Raw genomic sequence first — 21,588 nt, forward strand, 5'->3', positions numbered from 1 at the left:
TAATTAAGCTTGCGAGGGGCCGCTTGAAAATGGTGCCCGGGTGGATGGCAAAGCGAGGTGAGCAAAGGCCCGGGATGGCGCGGCTGCCGGGGCGCTAAATGGGAGCGTGTACGCTAAATACGGAGAGACAATTAAATGTTAAAACTGCCACTGTACACGAGCAAGTCAATAAAGCAAACTCCCCTTTGCTTCATTTTCAGCTTATTGATCGAGGCAATAATCTTCCGTATCATTCCCCTGCAAGCCTGCCGAAAAGCTGACCTTGGAATAGATGGTCAGACGAGGGGAGCTAGGGATGGCTCCCGCTCTCATTGCGTGCAAACAAATAAACAAAAAGAACTGGACAACTTGCTCACGGAGCAAGGGACGGTGGGGAAAAAAAATAAAATAAAACGTACAAGCGCAAGCTTGATGAAGATTTTTCAAGCGTGGCAACGTCTATTGCTCTCGTAGTTGTACACTGGTGGCGTTAATAAAGCTGCTGTGTGAAGTTAGGTTTTGTTTGTTAGCAGGAATAACTACATAAGGACAAAAACAACAATCAGAGTAGGGAAGTGATGGAATTTAAGTGTTTGGAAACAAAAAGTGTACTGACTGAAATAGTGGAAAATACTGTCATACAAAAAATAAGTCATTTGTGCTCTACGGTTTCATAATTCTGCTTGATAGTTACATTAGCTACCATGAAAGATGAAAGGCATTACGGCGTAGGGTAGAGGCTTCTAAATAATGGCCCGGGGAACATCCAAGGGATTATTATTTTTTTTTTTTATGGAACCCAACACATACATTCATAATTAGGTAATAAAATGGTAATAAAGTGGTTTTTTTTTTTAAATCAAATTAAAAATGTACACATCACGCATTTAAAAGTTAGGTCTACTCGAAAATTGTCTTTACAATAATATTTTCCACGCTGCCCCACTCGTCCACAGTATTCTGATTCATATTGCATTTAGGGAATATGAATTAAGCAGCAAAATATATTCACGGCTCACAATTTTTCAGAGTGTGCTCATGAGATGTTCTCAAGATGAGCCATGACCGGGCATTACCGAAATCCTGAGCAACTATGGCCCAATCGCAATCTTGTGCCTCTCAATTGGGCCTTCCCGAGAGTGAGTAGGGTGTCCTAATTCTCAAACGTGGTGTTGCCCCGCCACTTCTGCAGTCTTATTCACGCATCCACGACCCGGAAGCGCATTTCCCACAATTCCTTCATTGAGGATTTGACCAAAATAGCGGGAAACTGGCGACGTTCTGAGTTCCTTTGTCTAAAAATGTTTTATCAGGAGAAAATATCAAATTATCACATTCTTAGACTTTGTTGATTTCCATTGATGTATTAAAGACACCGACGTATTTTTAAAGTCACCGGCGTATTTTGTCCTAGTTAATTTGGCGCTTGCGACCTTCTGCGCATGCGCCGCAGATCGTGCAGGAGCCGCAAAGAGTACAAATGACGACGCCAGATGGCCCACAGACTGGAAGACCGAGCCTGGGTGCCATCATGCCTAAAACGGGTGCCACCATGCTTGATGACGCCGGGGCATAAATCCATGACGTCACACGCACTAAGCACCCAAGATGGATAAAAACAGGTAGATTTTGCTGAATTAATCTTTAGCAAACACAATATTAATTACATCACCGTTAGGATTAATGACTAGTTTGATTTGACTTTACCTTGAAAAAATTTGTAAAAATGTATTTGTATTATTTCCACGTTATGTTTATATTAGTTTTATATTCAATAGCCATTTTCCATGCAGCTTGTCCTCTTTAGGGTGACGAGGGAGCTGGAGCCTAACAGAGCTGACTTGGGGTGAGAGGCGTGCACACCCCTTGACTTGATCTGAATTGGTTGCCACTCAATCACAGGTCAACCAGCATCCCGGAACAGATCGTGTTCGACTTTCCGTAGCAAGCAGAATACGACTAACTCATAACCGTCGTCCATTTGATCTGATAAACGACTGCTGCTCGAGCTGGTTTTGATGATAAAAGCGCGCGTTTACCCTTAAGGAATACATAGCTCATTACCTAACAGCCACAGATCCTGTTCTTTTATTTACGGCCTAATAGATATTCACTGTCACTAGTCGAGGGTTACATTTAATTGACCTAAACCCTGCATGAGGAATAATCCGGAAAGGAGATTAGGAAGGGAATTCATCAGACGTTCTGAGCTCTGGGAGGAACGACTGAACACACACGCGCGCACAGTAGGTGTTGCGTGTGTGTGTAGTGCGTACTTGAGTCGGCGTGTTTGTTGAGAACTCTCAACCGGGCTAGCAGCACAATTGCTCTAGCCAGAGGGCCAATTTAGACGAGGCGAGGATTAAGGCATAGCAATGGGGATCAAATGAGCAGCTAAAAAGACATCTTCAATAATAACTAGCTCCTTCTGAACCTTTTCACACACGTACTCGAGGGCAGAAAGGGCCGTTGATGAGCAATTGTTCATTTGGCATAAAAAAAAAAGGCATTCTAGGAAGAGCATTGCCATGGATAAATAAAGTGTTTTGACACATTTTACTTACCCAAATGCCAATTTTACTTTTACTCTGAAAGAAGGACAATGAAGTGAAACTTCTGTGCACTTGGCCACTGCGTACAGGCGACTTTTTAGCAGTTTTGCCAGCCTGAGGCGTACGCAGGGGCCAAAAGGGTCTGCAAGCCCATAATAATAATTAAAAAAAACAAAAAACTGCGTAGACATTCAGCCACAACAGGCTCACAAAGACACCGAGACAACACGTATACACACACGGACACCCCCTCCAGCCGTGATCAATACACGACAAGAGTATATCTCCTCCGGACGTTAGGCAGCCCAATCAAAGGGCTGGCTGTTCTTATAGGGGATCACAGGAGCCAGGGGCAGACAAACAATGATGTGAATCCTCAACATAACAACAACAACACGACGGCCCCACCCTGCCTCAGGTTATGGGAACACGGAGGCATCGACTGGATATCAATACATCTTTGCTTGCGTGAATTAAAATAATGCATCTTTTGTGTACAGGAGTATGTGCAATAGATCTCATGCGTGTGTGTTTTTAGCATATGGCTGTCTTGTGTAAAGTTCCTGGTACTGGGGGGAAAAAAAAAAATCAATGCGCATTTGTGCAGACAACCCCACAGTACCACTAAACTACTCTCAGATTAATCAATGAATTCATTTTATTCCCACTCTATGTTGGGATACTGTCACGCTTTTACTAAAATAGTTGGCCATACAACGAAATGTCCAACCTTTATAAAGTTGTTTTTTTTGTTAAGGCAGGCTGGGAAAAATTAATCTTGAATAAACTGCACGTTTATTCAGAACACTTCTACACAAATAACCACTGTACTACTGTCACAATTTTGTTTTCATTATTGTTGTAATCAAAAATGATGACTTGTGTTTGCAGCACAATTGTTCGGTAAAGGTCAAAATGTTTAGTCAGTTAACAACTCGAACTAAAGTACCATAAATGAATAAACTGTTTTTAAAATGAAATCCCGGTTCATTGGCCTTTATATTAGAGTAAGCCGAATTTATAAGACCAGCATCTGTATGCATAATAAGTCTGATAGTTAATTGAAGTACATTTCAATTTCTTGTTTTTAAGTACATTGGAAGACGAGCTTAAGAAAAAAAAAACCAATCACACATTTAACTGACTAGTCAAAATTGTTCAGCCCTACAAACCACCGCTCACCATAACTGGCAACAACACAGAGAGAGCCAGAGTCAGACTCTTTGATTTGGGGCCTTGCAAACGTAGACAGTCCCAATGTTTACCATCCCACACAATCTGGATTTGAATCATCGATTGTGAGGAAGACACGTTGGGTACACTGAGCACAGCAACGTGATGAACATGGGTCGACTGATGCTAACAAAAAAAAAACATATTTACTAAATAAAGTACAAAAGGGCTTGAGTTTTTAACTTGAATCCACAAATGCCATAGATAGCCTCGGGTTTTACCAGCCCCAATTCTGACACCATATTCCACTTAACCATGAGAAGTGCCCTGAATGAAAACAATTGAGAAATACTGACATAGAGTAAAGAAATGAGCAGTACTTATTGGTGGAAAGGGAGATGAATAAATCTAGTCAATAGCAATGCAATGTAATCACCTGGGAAAGAAGGGAGGAGATAAAACATGCCCTTTATCCAGTGAAAATCCAAAGGGCCATGGCAAACCGCCACCAAACTCTGCGCATGATTTATGTATGTGCAGAAATAGACTCTGCTATCTCCGCCAGGCCTCTTCCTTCTTTGACAGACAGGTGTCAGCAGAGCAGAGCTGCGGGACACTCTTTATCGCTTTCGCTTCTATTTGCCAGATACATAAACACACCACCACATGATGGATCACATCTCCACAAAAACAACCATGCCAATTCCCTCTAACCACTCATTTATCTACCTGTGATGGCCTTTATCTCTTTATACCCATGAAAAACAGGCATAATGACATCAATCTTCTATTTTTTTTTTTTTCTTGTCGGTGAAAAGAATTTGCTGGCCCGGGACGGTGATTTAAGATGAGTTCGATGATTCAATGCTGCACCCCGCCGCCTTTTGATCAAGCGGAGCCTTTAAGCGGAGCACCTTGATGAAAGAGCGAAGCTGCTCCAGCTGGGAGGAGGCCTGGCCGAGCTGCCTCTGAAGCCCGTCCAACGCTTGGGAGCGCTGCTGGGTCAGCCGCTCCGTTTGCTCAGTGGCGCTCTGCTCCAGAGCGGCCAAGGCCTGCTCGCTGGCTCCCACGCGAGCCTGGAGGGCTTGAATGCGCTGCTCCTGCACACAAACACAACATTGCGCAGAGATGGTGAGCGATGTACAAAAGAAAGGAGGGAACGTCTATCTGCGCAAGAAATCAGAGCAGAGTAGATCAATCGGAGACACAGTGGCAAGACCGAGTATGTGAATCCTTTGGAATGACCAGAATTTTGACCAGAGTGTGTGATTTATTTTTCTCCACTTAATTGTTGTCCTGTTACATCATCTATCCTCTGTTGAGCTTCAACAAGGAGTCAGACGTTTTCCTGCAAAATGTCCCGATAAACTTTTTTCATTCACAATAGCAATCCGTCCAAGACCCTGAATTCGTAAAACCCGCTAATCCACCATACTTTCCAGTTGGGATGAAATTTAGTTTGTGTGCTCTGCCATTTTTTTTCCACACACAAAGTGCTGTTTGTTCCTTCCAAACAACTCCACATTGGTTTCATCTGCCCTCAAAGTAGTTTGCCAATCGCCCTGTGGAACATCCAGGCGCTTTTTGAAAACTTTAAACTCGTGGCAGTGACTTCCTCCAGATATATCTATTCTTGATGTGTCACCTAGTGATAGATTATCGGCCGGGCCGATCATGGGGGTCGATATTTGGCATTTTGCTGATAATCGGCATCTGTCTTTTTAATAACTTTCAAGGCTGATAAATTAAAAGCTACTTTACTTTGTCTCGCTGCAGCACACTTCTTGCTCTCTCGACTGTGCTTGTGGCCTTGCCTGCAGAAGCAGATTGGCCAGCCCACAGCATCATCTGACTGCTTCCTTGTGCAGTGGGTGCCAGCCAATCAGCAGTAAGCTGCCTGTTTACTTTTTCACCTCAAGTCACATGCACTACAACAGACTTTGCCGAAATCGTAATAAATATCAGTCTATTACAACTCACAACTAATAGAAAACTATTTTCCGTAGTAAACTTTAAAGAGATTTTTGTTTTCATTGAACTGTAAGACATGCAGCTGAGCCCGGCAGCTCCGAGCACTTTTTGTTAGACTTTTAAAACGTCTATTTTCTAAGATCTAAAATAGCTTTAACATGTTGGGAATCACTAAAGTTGTTTAATAAACATGTGCTAAAGGCATTTAACTATGAGTTAAGTTTTGGAGTTTTTATTTTTTTTAAATTTGACACCATTTCCCCCTTTTTTCAACCAATGAATATCAGCTTGAAATATCGATTATCGGCCTCCATGACCACTAATAATCGTTATCTGTATCGGCTTTGAAAAAAGCATATCGGTCTATCACCAGTGTCAACAGAAATGGTTAAGCTATGTGTGTATCACCTCTGTTAAGAGCAATAAAAGTTCAAGCTTGTTCCACACCTAACTGTGTCCGGTCAGTGGTGTAACATTAGCATGCGCCAGAGAGTTCTGTTAGCCTTTAGCCGACACTTTTGGATTCTTCTTCACCTCACTGAACATTTTTTATCACCTGGTTTTGCATGCATCTTTAAAGAACTGCTAATCCTAGTAACAGTAGCAAATCGTAATGAAAATTGCATAGTTATAGTATACTGTCCAACCTTTTTTTCCACGTCATCCTTCAGTTTGGCACAGGTAACCTCATGCTGGGTTTTCTCCGTGGTTGCAACGCTCAGTCTCCTCTTGAGGGATTCAACAAAGGCCTTTCTGTTGGAAGCTTCGTCTAATAAGCACTTGACCTGTGAGTGCAGAACGATGACACCATTTTTTTTTTTTTTTAAGCAAGTACAACCAATGATGCAGTAAATAGGACTTTCGAATGGCTTTTGCCTGCAAGCTACACATGATGTTCTGCTGTTCACTTTAATGAAGTAAGCGTGCAAATGACACCACGCCGCTATGAGCATCACACCGGCCAGTTGTAATCTGATATTCTCTTAGTGTGGAAGACATGGGATGACTCATGCGAGCTGCATTGCGTCGGCCAGAACGGACATATCAGTCAGGTAAATGACATCATCACTGCTGCATTTGGCCGCAGATCAGCTGTGTGCTCACGGCGCAACCATCTGTATTTTCATTCCAGGGATAGGAGAAATTTACCATTTTAAGACATCATGAAATCATGCGTTGAGATTTGGCCATGTAACTGTAACCAAACATTGTCTAAACTTGTGAAATTTTGGAGTTTGACCAAAATGCTCAGGAAGCCTTAAATGGCACAAAATCCCCTTTTCTGCACAAAACACCAACTAGTGATTTGAATGAAAATATTTTGCCCTCATTACCGTTCTGAAAAAGCAAAGCCATTTTAACAAAACAAATTTTGCAGTTCAGTTTTGCCCCCTTTCTACAAGCTGCCTTCTTCAGGCCGGCTGGCGACATCGCTATCGCAGCCCAGGGGCGTAGCTAATCATTTGGGAGCTCACGGCCAACTCCAGCAAACAGACTGACCATAGTACACGTGGACTGATTATCTTTGAGTTGTTACTTTGGAAAATGACGATCAACAATTTTTGCCCATTTTCTGACACGCTACGGACCAAATCACTAACTCAAACATGAATCGTTTATCAAAAAGGCGTGGAAACCTTTTTTTTGTTTTAATTCATCAATTAATCCACAATAATGGACAGATGAATAAATTATTCAGATAATTGTTAGTGGCAGCATTGCTCATGATTATAGAGTAATTGTGCAATTTAACGGTACGCATAATTCTTTTCATTCTCTTAGATAATATACTCAAATAACCGCCCTCTGGTAATGCTCCTGATATGCAATAATTTTAAAAATATGACATTTCTGTCAAAACGTTCTGGAAGTGAATTTCCAGAGTTTGGCAGGTCTGCAATTTCACCCCGCGGTGCACAATAAGAAGTGTGAAAAGGCCTTTAAAGTCACGAGTTAATTTATTTATTTTATTTTTTTTTAAAGCCAGTCACTAGAAGGGTTGGAAAAAAGATAAATATTGCAACTAAATTACTAAGTTGGCAAAACTGACTGCATTAAATGCAGAAATTCTATGCGCGATTAGTGTAAGCAATGCATGTCAGAAAGGATGCGCTTCGAGCTACAGAAGCCACAAAAAAAAAAAAAAACTAAACAAAAAAAGAATAACAAAAAAAAAAAACATCCTGACAAACTAAAATTAACCGATAAGATTGACTGTTATTATGTGAATTGTCTAGCCCTAAAACAGATTAAGGACAATGTGGGATATTTTTAACTTGCATATGCCCCAATCATTTGCAGGGATTTCGGGGTGAATATTTGGTCTGGAGGGAGTCTCAGAGTCTGCATGCAAACTTACATCTGTGAGTCATATGCAATAACCACTAGGTCACCGCGCTGAAAAATCCAATTCATCTCAAAGGCAGATTTTGTCAACGAAGAGCAAAAAAACCTTCAATATTACTATGCGTTATTTTAGCTTTGTGATCCATTTAGAGCACCTTCTTCTCCAGCTCCTCCACCTGCCCACGATAACTTTTCTCCATCTCCTGCAAAAACTTGAGCCTCGTCTTCAGATCTTCCACCAGCTGCCTCTTCATGGTCACGTCTCGCTCGGCGTGGCTCGCTCTGCACACACATTACCGCAAGGACAGTAAAGGACAAGATCATACTTTTGACTAGAAATGTGACAAGATGTCACAAGAAACTGTCCGTCAAAATGCTGAGTTTAGTTGAGTATGATGCATTTGGGCATGTACGCTCGTATAATATTGTGGTGCATTCATGATAGAAATATTTATTTACAGATACAGGGCACAGGTGGCAATCAATCAGGGGTCACTTGTTTATTTTTATTGTTTGGTCATGTGACATTCACAAGCCGAGCCTTTCGGCACAGCGATGACATTTACGGTTGACAAGTGGCAAAATGGCCAAAGTATGAGATGGATAAAACGGGTGGACTATGATGCTTAATATCAATCAGAATAATGTTTAGATTGATCATGTAAAGAAAATTTAAAGAGCGAAAAAGAAAGCTCATTGGTGAGAAGAGCAGTACACGCAGGTGATGCACTTCAGAAATCATTTGCTTTTTTTGTGAAATTTATCAGTTATGGATGATTTAGAGGCATTTGAATTGCTTATTACATTTTTATTTATTCATTTTTCTTCCAGACAGATGGCGATCGCTTGTCATGTTGCTAATTTGACTTCTGAGGCTGATCTAATGCATGCATTTTGCCAGCCATATGAAAAAGAAACTTTGACATTTGACTGTGGTAGTACACAAGATGTTTTAGAATTAAGTGCTAAGGAATTGTATTCTGATTTGTCAAGAAATGTGTCACAGTTGTATTCTGTTGCAGTTCTTGGCAAGGTGGAACTCAGAAGCAGCTATGTCAGAAAAAGTGTGCAATGATGTGCTTAATGCCCTGAAAAACGGCTCATTTAGGTAAACCCATGAAGAGGAACATATTTAAGATTCTACATCATCAACCACACCTAAAAGCAAGCTTGTAGCATCAAACCAGAAAGTGGTCCAGCACAAGGCCACCGTTGGGTTCATCTTTCATATTTTCATCAAATAGGAAGAAATTACATGAAGTGTCAAAACCTTGATTCTGACAGCAGACTTGATCTTAAGGCATTATTAAAGCAACAACAGTGACTGTGCACCTTGAGTTAATGAGAGACATGGCCAACTCTCACTTCTGGTATTGGGCACACACATATAATCTAATCTCGTTGCACACTTGAGTACAATGACAATAAAGGGATTTCTATAATATCTTGTATGTAGCATCCCCGTGCTCTGAGCAATGCAGACGCGCTGGGCTGACAAATTGACAAATACTATTTTTGTACTTTATATGACTGAGATATTAAATGCCAACAAAACACATTCAAAACACGTTTGATCAAGCACACACACATACACACACACTTGCGCAAGCATATGCACAATGCTAATGCAACGCTGGCAGGCACCAAGTCCCTAAGTAGTGCAGGCATGACAGTTCATTATGACAACTAAATACGCACGCACTGAGAGGTGCTGAATTGAAGTCGCATTCCATCAGGCGCATATTAAATCAAGTGCACTGTGGAGGAACATGAAGTGTGACTGCCAGCCGCCCTTCCATCCGCTTGTTGACAAACAGCTTTTTGAATCGGCAGCGACACCGCTTGGCAGACACTAATCAATGAATGTAAATGTTTAAATTATGACCCGAAGTGCACCAGTCATGTACAAGAGCGCTTCAGTGGGAGGTCTTGGTATGGATGACAGAAAATATTTGTATGCTGACGATAATCCCCTTCAGACGCGTGTGGCCCGTTCTGCACCAGCTGTGTCATTCAGACAAAATGCATCTCATGTCACTTTGCATTTCAATTACCGGCCTTTTGTGACATGTTCGAGTTTTCAGTATTCTGGTGCGGTATACTAGCTTAGACATAAATACTTGATAAGCCACACGGTATTTATATATATATATATATATATATATATATATCTAATCTCGTTGCACACTTGAGTACAATGACAATAAAGGGATTTCTATTTCTATTTCTATATAAATCCGCAGGCATCACATATCTGTAAAATGGGTGTTCCGATTCAACGTAATTTCACCAGCTTGGAATAGATAACGTCACAAGTAAACAGTTGATAAAAAATCTTCAGTCGGCATGTCATATAAGCCTGCCACCTGTGTCTAAAACGTGGGGCAGCACACCTGGAAAAGTGCCCTGGTAGAGGCCAGCACCAAAAGTCACAGTGTACTAATAAGATCTAGACGTGTGAATATGTGGGGTAGAGTGAATTGCTTGTATTTTCCCGCTTCATTTCATTTGTACTTATTAGAAATGATTTTTTTTTTTTTGCGTCCAATTAGAGAGTGCCCATGTACCACACTTTGAGAATCACAGTCATACGGTAGCTGACATGGCATGACTCCTTCTTATGACTTGCTCCAAGTCAGTCCTTGGATCATTCACAAGCTTGAAAATTACATTGCTGAATAGACGATATGTTGCAATAATTTTTGGGGCATTTCAGAAGCGCTAACATCAGCAAAAAGTTCTCCTTGCATCCTCTCATTTTGCCAGCGGCACCGCTTCGCAAGTAATGTCAAACGCGCTATTTAAAACCGCAAAATAAGCCAGAGAATTGGTCTCTGATTGGATATTACTGATGTGAATGAGAATAGTCAGGGCGTGCGGAGGTCTTCCACTCAGTGGCGTTTTATTTTAAATGGGCACACGCCATCAGCACATGTTCAAGTTTTGAAGCTATTTACTATGGCTGTCTATAGTTTGGGGGATTGGAAACATACAGAATAAGGAGGCAGCTTGTGGGATAGAGTGACTCGTAACCTCCCCTTACACTGGCCGTGACTTGTGTTTTTCAGCTAAACACATGATGCAACGCTTGAGCAAATGCTTTCGTGTAAGTAAATGTCCCCGTCTCCCTGGGTGGACGAGTGCCCGAGGGCACACCGGCTGAATAAATGTGAGCTTGCTTGTCCTATTGGAGTGGCATTAAATTAAATAAGAGTGGAGTCTGGCCCGAGGACGTTGGGTGGTGGTGGGGCGGTGGAGAGTGGTGCTCACTGGTTCCCCCTATGGATTTGGCCATTAATGAGAAAACCCATATTGAACCTTTCAGATGACTGTCTGGTGTTGACTTAAAGATGAAGAGCGGCAATAAGGGCCCCGGTAGGCTCCCTCTGCCCCGACGCTAATGGCAATTAGATGGACAACATTTATTTTAGATGTTCCCTTCTTGCGCGGCCCAAAAAGAATAGCGGATGAAAAAGAATGAGGGATATATACGCTGCCTCGTCTCCAGTGTGTGATCTGTATTTATGAGTGTTAGCAGACGGCAGAGCGGGAAAACTACGGCTCTGATCACTCGTCGCGTTTGTTCCCTTTGTTCTCGCGCTTGTTGCGGCAATATTGTTCATCAAACATGCGCGCATTGTAATGATAACAGCGGAGAGCGCGCACGTGCTTTTCCAGCCGTGTTCAGAACGGTGCGGACACTTGATGTGGCTGATAGACAACAGGGCGGAAAGATGAAAGCCGCACCTTCATAAATAAAGCAGCGCCACAGCGCCGGATATTGACTGAGGACATGCCGGTGTACTTTGAAATTCTTTTTTTTTTTTTGTGCTCCCCTCTTCTTTAAGTCGAGGCAGCTCGGTCCCCGTGTGTGCGCTGGGATGTATATTTCAGAGATGTCTAGACATGGTCTTTCATTCCGAGAAGAGGCGTCCCTACATAGAAGCAAACGGAGCGGTGGGCACTTTGGGTTTCTGGCGCGTGTGTCGTGGAAACTGAGCGCAGGGGATGTTTCGCTCTATCTGTGCTGTGATCCGCCCGGCGCTTTGGTCACATCCAAACACAACACACCCACTGCGATTGTACACATGCCCTGGATGCATTATTGAGGGGCGGCGGGCACACGACACAGCATGCCTGACAAAGAGGAAGGAAGCGGCAGAGAGGAAGCAATGCCCTTTGTAGCGCCCGTAGAGATGAAACCTGAGAGCACTGTGATGATGTAGCGGAAGCTTGGTTATACGGTTTGAAATTCTACAGACATTTGGTGATAGAAATTTAGCATGTGGCTTAGTGGTTAGCAAGACTGCCTCACAGAGCTGAGATCCCGGGTCGAAATCTTAAACCATGTGCTCACGTAAGTGTAAATGTTTTGTCATTGACATTATATTGTGGCATGCGATTGGCTAGTAATCAGTCCAAGGCGGAACCTCACTGCTCTTGCAAAAAAATTCAAGACTAATTTAGAGCTAAATGACTTCTAAACAATCCAGTTGAGATCTTTGGCGTTTACGACGGCAACTTCACAAGATTCTACCTACCCACTATTATTACAATGAAAATACAAACAAAACTGTGGCTTTAAACAACAACATCTCAACTTTTCACATTTCATGAAACAATGATACGTAAACAAGCGGACTGCACTTAAACACTGAACGTATCTGGACACAAATACAAAATAAAGGCTACTGACAAAAAAAAAAAAAATAAATATTGGCCCCTTTGTGATTTAAAAAATTCATTCTACCACTTTGCACTGATGATTTGATTTGAATTAATTATACAATCCCCAATCCAGAGTGTAACTCACTTCTCTTGCCAAAAATCAAAGATACAGGTGTCTTATTCTAACTTTTGTCGTGGACCACGTAGTAGTTTTGTATTCCTTCAGAGGGCTGTTATGACTCAAACTGAAACAAATTGATGGATCCACAGAAAACAAAGTTCAATGCAAAACAATTAACGAGTGTTTAATTTCTCAAGATGATTAAAAGTAAAGACAATTAATTTTAAAACAGATTTCGGCAATTAAAGAAAAGTACAGATGTTTTACTCGAGCAAGCCACTTAAAAAATTTAAATTGCCACCTGTGTACAAAATGTGAGTGTAAATGCTTGTTTTAATCTTGATACTTGGAGAGCTGCGTATTTTTTGTACCCGTACTTCTTGCACTAAGTTTGAGAACCACTGATTTTCTGATTTAGACATGTAAAACTATGAACTAGTTGCCAGCCAATTGAGGCAGCACATATAGAAAAGCAACAACAATCACATTCGCACCTAATGTCTATGGACAATGCTTTCAATGAAGTGAACATGCATGTTTTTGGAAAGAAGTGGTACCTGGAGAAAACTCTCACCAAGGACTCCCCTATACTTGTTTCTAGTATCACCATAAGAGTACTGTAGTTTGTTTTTTTCAAAAAGATAATAGCAGATGCCTCTTAATACGTTTGTGTGAAAAAAAAAAATCCAGGGATGTTCGATACCAAAGGCCCGAGTACTCACATCAAATATGTATTTGCGACAAGAAAAACTGTTTGCAACCTATACGGAAGTCTCACAACAAAGAAAAAAACAAACAAACATCTGTTACATTTGCAAACACTCAGAGGCCTTCGCCCCTCAGTGAGATACCAATTGATGGGATTTATTCTTGCACAAACCAATCACACGTCCACAAGCATTCCAGAACAGAATGTATTCAACCTCTGAAGTTTCACTGTATACGCCGATGACAAGGCACGTGAAATGTTTATAGCAATACATTAAAAAGTAGGCACTGTGTCAGGTGCCACAGTGTGTGCGCGCGCCATCTAACTCATTAGGGCTCGCGGCCCACAGGCAAAGAGTGATGCTGTGTGGGTTTTAGTGTCACGGGCCAAAACGGCGCCTCCCGCGGCACACAATCGATCGATGGACTGCTTTGATCAGCACTCTACATCAGCTACCCGCATAAACAACACCGGCACTACATGACACATACGGACACACGCGCACGCGCTAATTTTAGCCGCTTGCATTCGCTTGCTCATATATGAATAATGGTGTGAAGGCTGACAGATAAGCAATACGCAAATAATATAAAAACATTGCTTGATATGTTCAAATTGAATAACACAACAAAATCTGAATCCAATTTAAATGATACATTGTATTTAACATTTCCTTTATTGAAAAAAGTTAATACGTACTTTGAAAATAGTAATAATTTAACTGTTGTGCTGTGGGTCTTACTCAACTTCAGCCAGAGTACCAGGAGTCCATACACAGGTATTCTTTTAAATTTAGACTAAAATTTAATGGATGACACCAGAAAAATGTTGAAAAACTGTATTGCACACTGTAATATGATACACAGACATACACAAAGGATTATTGGCTGCCCTCTCCCCTCACTGTCGGACGTCTACACCGCCCGGTGCCTCAGCAGGGCTCTCAACATCGTCAAAGACAATACCCACCCTAACTCACACCTGTTGGACCTGATGCCCTCTGGCAGGCGCTACAGGTGCATCAAATCAAGGACCAATAGACTGAGAAACAGTTTCTTTCCAAGAGCCATCTCCATTCTAAACTCTCACACACACACACACGACCACTCGTACCTTGCAGAACAGCAACGTGATGTGTTTTTATATACCCTATTCAGTATTATTTTCCATTGCACTAACTATTCTCTTATTTATCTAATTTATATATTTTATTATTGTTGTATTGCACTGGAGAGGGGAGCTCTCTAATCTCGTTGCACACTTGAGTACAATGACAATAAAGGGATTTCTGATTCTGATTTAAATAATGTATTTAACAAATGAGCAAAAACAATATTTTTTGCCATTTATTATAGCTTAATGCATTTTTTAATAACATGTATTTATTTATTATATGCATATATAACATTATTTAATAATATCTTCATAATTTATGAACATAAAATTTGATTTTTACATTTACATGCATCTTTTTATGATATTTTTCCACAAACAAAACTGGTATTTTGTTATAATATTATAATAGAATAAACAGTACACTACATTAGACTGCTGTGACATTAATCCATATTGCTGACAGCCAGTAGCGAATATTTAAATTGCATCAGGGAATTGTTATACATGGTGATAAATTAACGCTGGTGTCATTTCTTTCTTTGGCATTTCTCAACATTCATTGCAATTAGTGTGTGTGTGTGTGTATATATATATATATATATATATATATATATATATATATATATATATATATATATATATATATGTGTGTATATATACATATATATATATATATATATACATATATATATATATATATATATATACACATCTATTTTTTTCCCTACAGACGAGCAGTGTGAAGGAGCGTGTGTCTGTGTGCTGCCACATGGTGGAATCAAACACTGCAGATTAGAGCTGCGGGAAGGGGGAGCTGGCAGCATGGAGCGTAAGAGACAAAGACGGGAGAGGGGAGGGTGCGGGATGAAGAAGGGAGAGCAAGAAAAGAAGACGAAAAACCAAACACATAGAAGTGACTAACTTGTCCTGCAACTGGCGGAGCTTGTCCTCCTTCTGCTGCACTTGGCCTCGCAGGGCTTTGTTAGCCGCCACCTGCCTCGTGACCTCCGCACTTGTACTCTAGTGGGGGAGGGAAGAAGCGGAAGACATTGTGAGTGTGTGTGCGTGCGTTAATGTGTCTCAGTGCGTGCTGTATATGGCGGAGGTTGGGGTTGATGAGGGGGTCTCACGACACGGCTGATGACAGGTCAGCCGCAGCATGCCTCCTCATTATAGTTACAGCGGGCGGGGTAGGGGTGCTAAAAGAGGTTAAGAGGAAAGTGTAGTTTTCCAAGTGCATGAGATAAAGAGGGTCGCTTGGAAACACTCAATCAAATGCTCAACATACATGATAAGGTGTTGCATATTATTTTTGTTATTCATTTAGCAAAACTCTTGGAGGACTTTAAATGGCCCCCGGTAAAAGAATTAATAATTAAAAAAACAAAAAACCACACACACACACACAAAACATTTATTTTATAAACACTAAATGTGTATATTTATATGCCTCTTTCGGGAACCCCTCACCTGTCATCTTCCCCAGCAAGTGAAGACCATTGATTATTTGGTGGCAGGCCACAAGGCCTCCTGGGTGGGGTCAGGCCCTGTTGGTGTGTTTGGAGCCTCTAGCTCTCCTGATGGAACTGCTGTGGGGTAGGTAACAGTGGCAGCGTATGCTGCTGGGCAATTTGTGGGTGCGGTTTTTGGTTTGATCATATTGTAAACTACAAGAATGGTTGTATTCGGAAGTTTTAAAAGCCGTCACTTGTGAAAGCCTCACTATCTCGCACGTTTTTGATAACACGTGCATCACCATGGCCTCTTCTCAGCGCTGTACCCTCCACTTTTTTTTTTTTTAAACTGTCACCTGACATGAGTTCCTGTGCTGAGTTTCATGACGGCTACAATCTGCTCCATGACATTGACGAGCTCTGCGAGGTATAGCAGGGATAACTCTCATCCCTGTGCCATGTGGGCACCTGTCTCTCCTGTTATTCATTCTGTGAAGGGCGCAGCTTACGATCAAATGGTTAAAAAAAAATGCTAATTTGTGTTGAAACTACATTCAATTGCAAGTAATATGTGCATAACAAAAAGTATACTGAATGATCCTTTCCCGACTCCATCTTTTTTTTTTTTAAACAATTTGAATGTGAAGCCTTGAATATGGTGCAGAAACATCAAGGTCTAAGTAGTTTCACAACTTTTTCTTGCTTGGAGCGATTCCGATTGACTAAACCTGGGGCACGTAATACCTTGAACATTGGAACTAGCTTTCAAACCAATTGAATGACTTTCTTTGAACTTTTCAGGGGGTACTTGATTTCCATGCTGTTCCCAATGGCCATGACAATCACATTTCAGGTCACCTAACCAGGATTTTCAAGTGCCCCCCCAAAAAAAAAAAAAAAAAAAAAAATGCAAATGGTAGTCATGGTGCAGATGACAACTCTAGTGGAAACAAAATATTTGGAACAGCTTTAAATTTGATGTAGTGTAGTGTAGTACATGACAGTAAATCACAACCACGCAAACGACCATAAAGATAAAGTGACATTAAAAGTGAGCTCCTTTCTAATGGCACAATTTTAACACTGTATTTCAAGTGGGAGGGGTGTACCTAATGAAGCGTCCGGTGAGTGGACTGACCTTGACTTTGGCTTGCAGTTGTTTGACCTCGGCCTCCAGAGCCTGGCAGGAGCACTCGACTGTGCGACGGGGGAAAGTGCTTTGTCTCCACTGCTCCAGCTCCATCTCCAGAACCTTCTTCTGCTGCTCCAGACCCACCAACTCAGACGTCAGCTTCTACAGGGTGACCAGGAAACGGAGTTGATGGTGTCATGACAGTAACATTTGCAACACAAATTGTGCCTATTAATAACAGCTGAATGAACAAAATCACTATACATACTATGTGGAGTAGAAAAAAGTTACAAAAGGAGATGCCAGACATACAGTGGACTCCATCTATGTGCATGGGATAAGGACAAAGCCAGGTGGCGATGAGCAAATTTCTGCCAATCTTTGATGCCTCATGCAAAAATGTGTTGAAATAAAAATACTTCCTTCTGAGCATCTCCAAGCACCAGACCACCACTAGTCTACATACATTGAAATGACAGGTGGTGAGAGGAGGACTGGGCTATTTTGAGATAAAGAGATCAACTTTGTTACTGTGTGCTTGTGTTTTGTGTTATTGTAAGAAGGTATTTAGCAAGTCATGTAGTGTTCTGATTAGTTGATTCTCCAAGAATGGGGGCAACAACCCTGGCAGATAACTAGATTAATGACAAAAATGTCCTGTTCAATATGGAAGACGTACCCCAATATACTTCATTTTAATCCATTTTTCATCCATTTAAATAAATAATGATCCACTGTCCTGACTCAACAACAAAGGGTTTGAAGCAAGCAAAAGAATTGAACACATACTGCAATTTTTTTTCCAGCGCAAAGGGCTTTCTTGCATAAAATATTGACATTCAAGGATGACACAAAACTGCTGAACAAAAACCAACATTAAGTGTGAGGACAATTTGTTTTACATTTTTTTTCACTAAATCAACTGACTTGAAATGTTATTATTAAGGTACTATGTTTGTCCTGCATATCATTACAAATATGCAAAACGTTATTAGACCGCGTGTTGTAATTTAGGGAAAAATCCATCTGCCATTGAGTGGTGATTGGTGATATTACAAATGAGAAACTCAGCCAGGCCCAGCATATTTTTAGTTTAGCACCCACTGACTCTCATATTCACAGATTTTTTTTGTCTTTAAAAAAAACAAAACTTTTTCACATTTTGGCTTGTCTCTGTTTTTCTTCCAGGATTGAACTTGAAATTGACCATGAAGTTTCTTAAGAAGTACATCAGAAATTCTCAAATTTCCCCATTGTGGGACTAATAAAGGACATCTTATCTTATCTTATCTTAGAATTAAAATACTGGATCATGAAGGCTTTCAGCTGTTTCTTCACGGTTAAATTAAGAGCGCCAAATGATATTAGGTACGTATTGATGCTTGTAAACATCACCGTTGACGCTTTTAACCAACTATGTTATAGCAATATGAAAATGATGAATGCCTAATGGCACAAAAAGGAGACCCGATACATGAAGATTTATGACACACATACATACACTTGAAACCACAGATTCCCTCAGGTTGTCTCTCTGCTCTACATGTACTGAGATTATTGATATTTGCTTGCTGGCTGACACCTTTTAATAGAATCACTCTTGTTCTAGGTTTCCAGCGGTCTATCGAAGACATGTGTACCGAGAGGTGGGGGAAAAAGTGATGGAGAGGGCTTGGCAGCGCTGCGGGAATTAGGAGTGGCATTGATGACACTTCCTGTAACACAGGCTTTGATTTCACCAGGCCATTTTCAGCCCCTTGGTGAGAGGTGACACTGACATGGACTGATGACACACTGGCGGTCCATTAGGCTGGAAAAGACAGGACACCTCTCATGACTAACGTGGCTCAGAATGACAGCCAGTCATGTGCGAGATAAATAAGGGAGGACAGGTTGCAGAAATAGCCACATGTTCAGGACTGCCTGTCAATATTTGAAGCCACAGGCAACGCGGGAATTTATTCATTTTGGGGCCGGAACAATAACGAAATATTTTTACTGAAAAACTCCATTCCTTTTCATGCAACATTTAAATTCTACTAATAAGTAGGAAGTTTTTTTTTTTTTTTTGGGGAGGGGGGGGGGCAAATAGGGCATCCTTAAATCCTGGGATAATCCCACCACTTTACATGAAAGAGGAGGGTAAGACACTCCAGGCTTAAAAAGATAAGGCAGGTAAAAACACGTGCAACGTCACAAAAACGACGATGGTGGAGCCGAGTAATCCGCACGAACAAGGAATTGATCTTGTATATGCATGACAGAAACATTTCGTCAGAAGGACGGGATTTTGTTTTTTGCCACTTTTTTTTATATTTTTTTTTTTTAAACCTTCTTATTCCACCTTAAATAATTCCAGCTCACTCTTACTTGGAAAATGTACAGTCTTGTGAAGTTTGTTTTTAGCATAAGTGTTAAAAAAAGAACAACACAAGCCATTTTTGTGATTATTAGACAACCGTAATTTATCCCGCCGAACAAAGCAATTGCAGATTTTTGGTCCAGGTCTTGTATAGGACAGTATAATAAGTCACAAGAAAAAGCAACTAGAAATACATGGTTACAAAGGACAACAACGCATTCTACTAAGTGACCTATAATTGTTCATGTGGTCAAACGTAACATGGGCGAAGGGCAAGGAGGGAGAACTTAGGGTCAACAGCAATGGTTTACTATTAGGAGGTCTGTAACTTTTTACAATACATGGTTCAAGTGATTTTTTTTTACGACATTCTGCTCACTCGAAAACCTTCTTGAAATGTTTTTGCAAAAAAGTGAAATAAACAGAGCTCTGCTAAATCTTGCTATCGGACTGCTAAGAGTTGTCCAGCATACCGTTGTGAAAACCGACACAAACAGGTTCCTGTGAAAGTGTCATAGTACTTCTCACATGATGTCCCCTGCAGAGGCTGTCTTAAGCCAATTACACGCGACCGACTGCAACAGACCCAAAGTCCATCACCTCTTGCCCTTTCTGGGGAGGGCAACAAGACCCAGCTTGGTCCAACTCAGTCGGCTCCAACTTTTGTGGCAGAGTGGCATTAATACTGCAAGAGTAAAGAGGAAGCAAACAAGACAACAACGCCTCTCTGACTACACCAGTGTGTTTGTGTGTGTGTAGGTAGTTCACTTGTGAGGTTGGACTTGGCAATCAGATGCCTCGGCGGGAGCACACAGGGGCCACATCCCAGGTAGCATCACTGTAAGGTCAGTACTACGACCCGTGCATGAGTCCACTGTACTGTAAGAGCACCGAGTGAACATGCAGACCTACTGACACCTAATCAGGCGGTTTCCTCCGCCGGCAATTGCCGTGTTGGAATCCACCATAGACGATTCTGTGGCCTGTCAGATTAATGACCATGTCTGTCTGGCTCTCTCTCACTGAACGTGTTCAGGTGAGAACAAGCTACATCTGACACGATTACTATGGTGCTATTTGATCAACGTTAAAAGGACTTCTAGATTACTTTTTGTATACAAATAGTTATCTCTTGAGAGATGGCGCCCCTCATGTGTTTCCAAAAATGGGTTTATGAGTGTTCAATTCGGAAATTGGCGGGATTGTGACGTAATGAGGTTGATTTACATTCAGTGGATATATCGTATATCGTAACGAGTCTACACACTCAAGCTGAAATGTCAGGTATTTGTGAAAAATGTTAAGTAATTTCAAAACTTTTCTCACCATCAATGTGACCTATAAGATGTACAACTCAACTGAAATGAAAATTTATGTTCGAGGCGCTCGTAATTTTTGTTTTGTTTTCACCTCAAACATCTGAACATCGTTTTTTTTTTCTTCTGGAAAATACCCACAATAATGAAAATATGATTTGGATGGCAAAATAATGAATTTCCAATGAACCACCAGTGTAACCATTTTACATTTGACAAACTTTACAATGTATTCACACCCAATTTAGTAGTAGTATTTAGTCGTGTGTGTGCATGAATGTGCGCATGCGTGTGTATGTTCGTACATTTTCCTCGTTTGTGACACTCTTTGTAATAGATTTAAAGTGGAAAACTCTTGGATCATCACAGGATGTTTGTTATGGTTTTATTTTCAAGTGCCCGCAATATTTTAGGAGCTAAATATTTTGTGACGTACGGTGAGTGCCACCAAAAGGGATCCAATGATGCCATTTGCTGCCTCAGTTAATCTTTTTTTTTCTCACAACTATTCTGGCTGAATGAACGATCAAACCAGAGATCATTTTGAAAGAAAATAGCATGATGTAACATTGTTGCAACATGGCGTGATTTTGTGGGGATCATTTTTCCACAGAAATGTTAGTACAGACTCCCTTTGGAATAAACGCAAGAAGGGGGAAAGCTTGAAAATGTTGACCTCAACTGGACAA

The 21,588-nt window shown here is 41.0% G+C and overlaps 1 protein-coding gene across 1 annotated transcript in view; it reads right to left on the reverse strand.

Moving 5' to 3' along the window:
• cntln (centlein, centrosomal protein) overlaps positions 1 to 21,588 on the reverse strand; it is a 122,107-nt gene that overhangs the window by 22,577 nt on the left and 77,942 nt on the right. The window contains exons 19-23 of the mRNA XM_088302843.1: positions 17,228 to 17,383; positions 15,558 to 15,655; positions 8,177 to 8,303; positions 6,323 to 6,460; positions 4,619 to 4,804 (exon numbers count right to left, since the gene is read on the reverse strand). Of these exons, the coding sequence (XP_088158969.1) occupies positions 4,619 to 4,804; positions 6,323 to 6,460; positions 8,177 to 8,303; positions 15,558 to 15,655; positions 17,228 to 17,383 (705 nt within the window). The remainder of the gene's footprint in view (positions 1 to 4,618; positions 4,805 to 6,322; positions 6,461 to 8,176; positions 8,304 to 15,557; positions 15,656 to 17,227; positions 17,384 to 21,588) is intronic.

This window comes from Idiotropiscis lumnitzeri, chromosome 8 (assembly GCF_059441095.1).
Source record: "Idiotropiscis lumnitzeri isolate Australia: NSW breed Sydney's pygmy pipehorse chromosome 8, RoL_Ilum_1.0, whole genome shotgun sequence".
Classification (NCBI taxonomy): Eukaryota; Metazoa; Chordata; class Actinopteri; order Syngnathiformes; family Syngnathidae; genus Idiotropiscis; species Idiotropiscis lumnitzeri.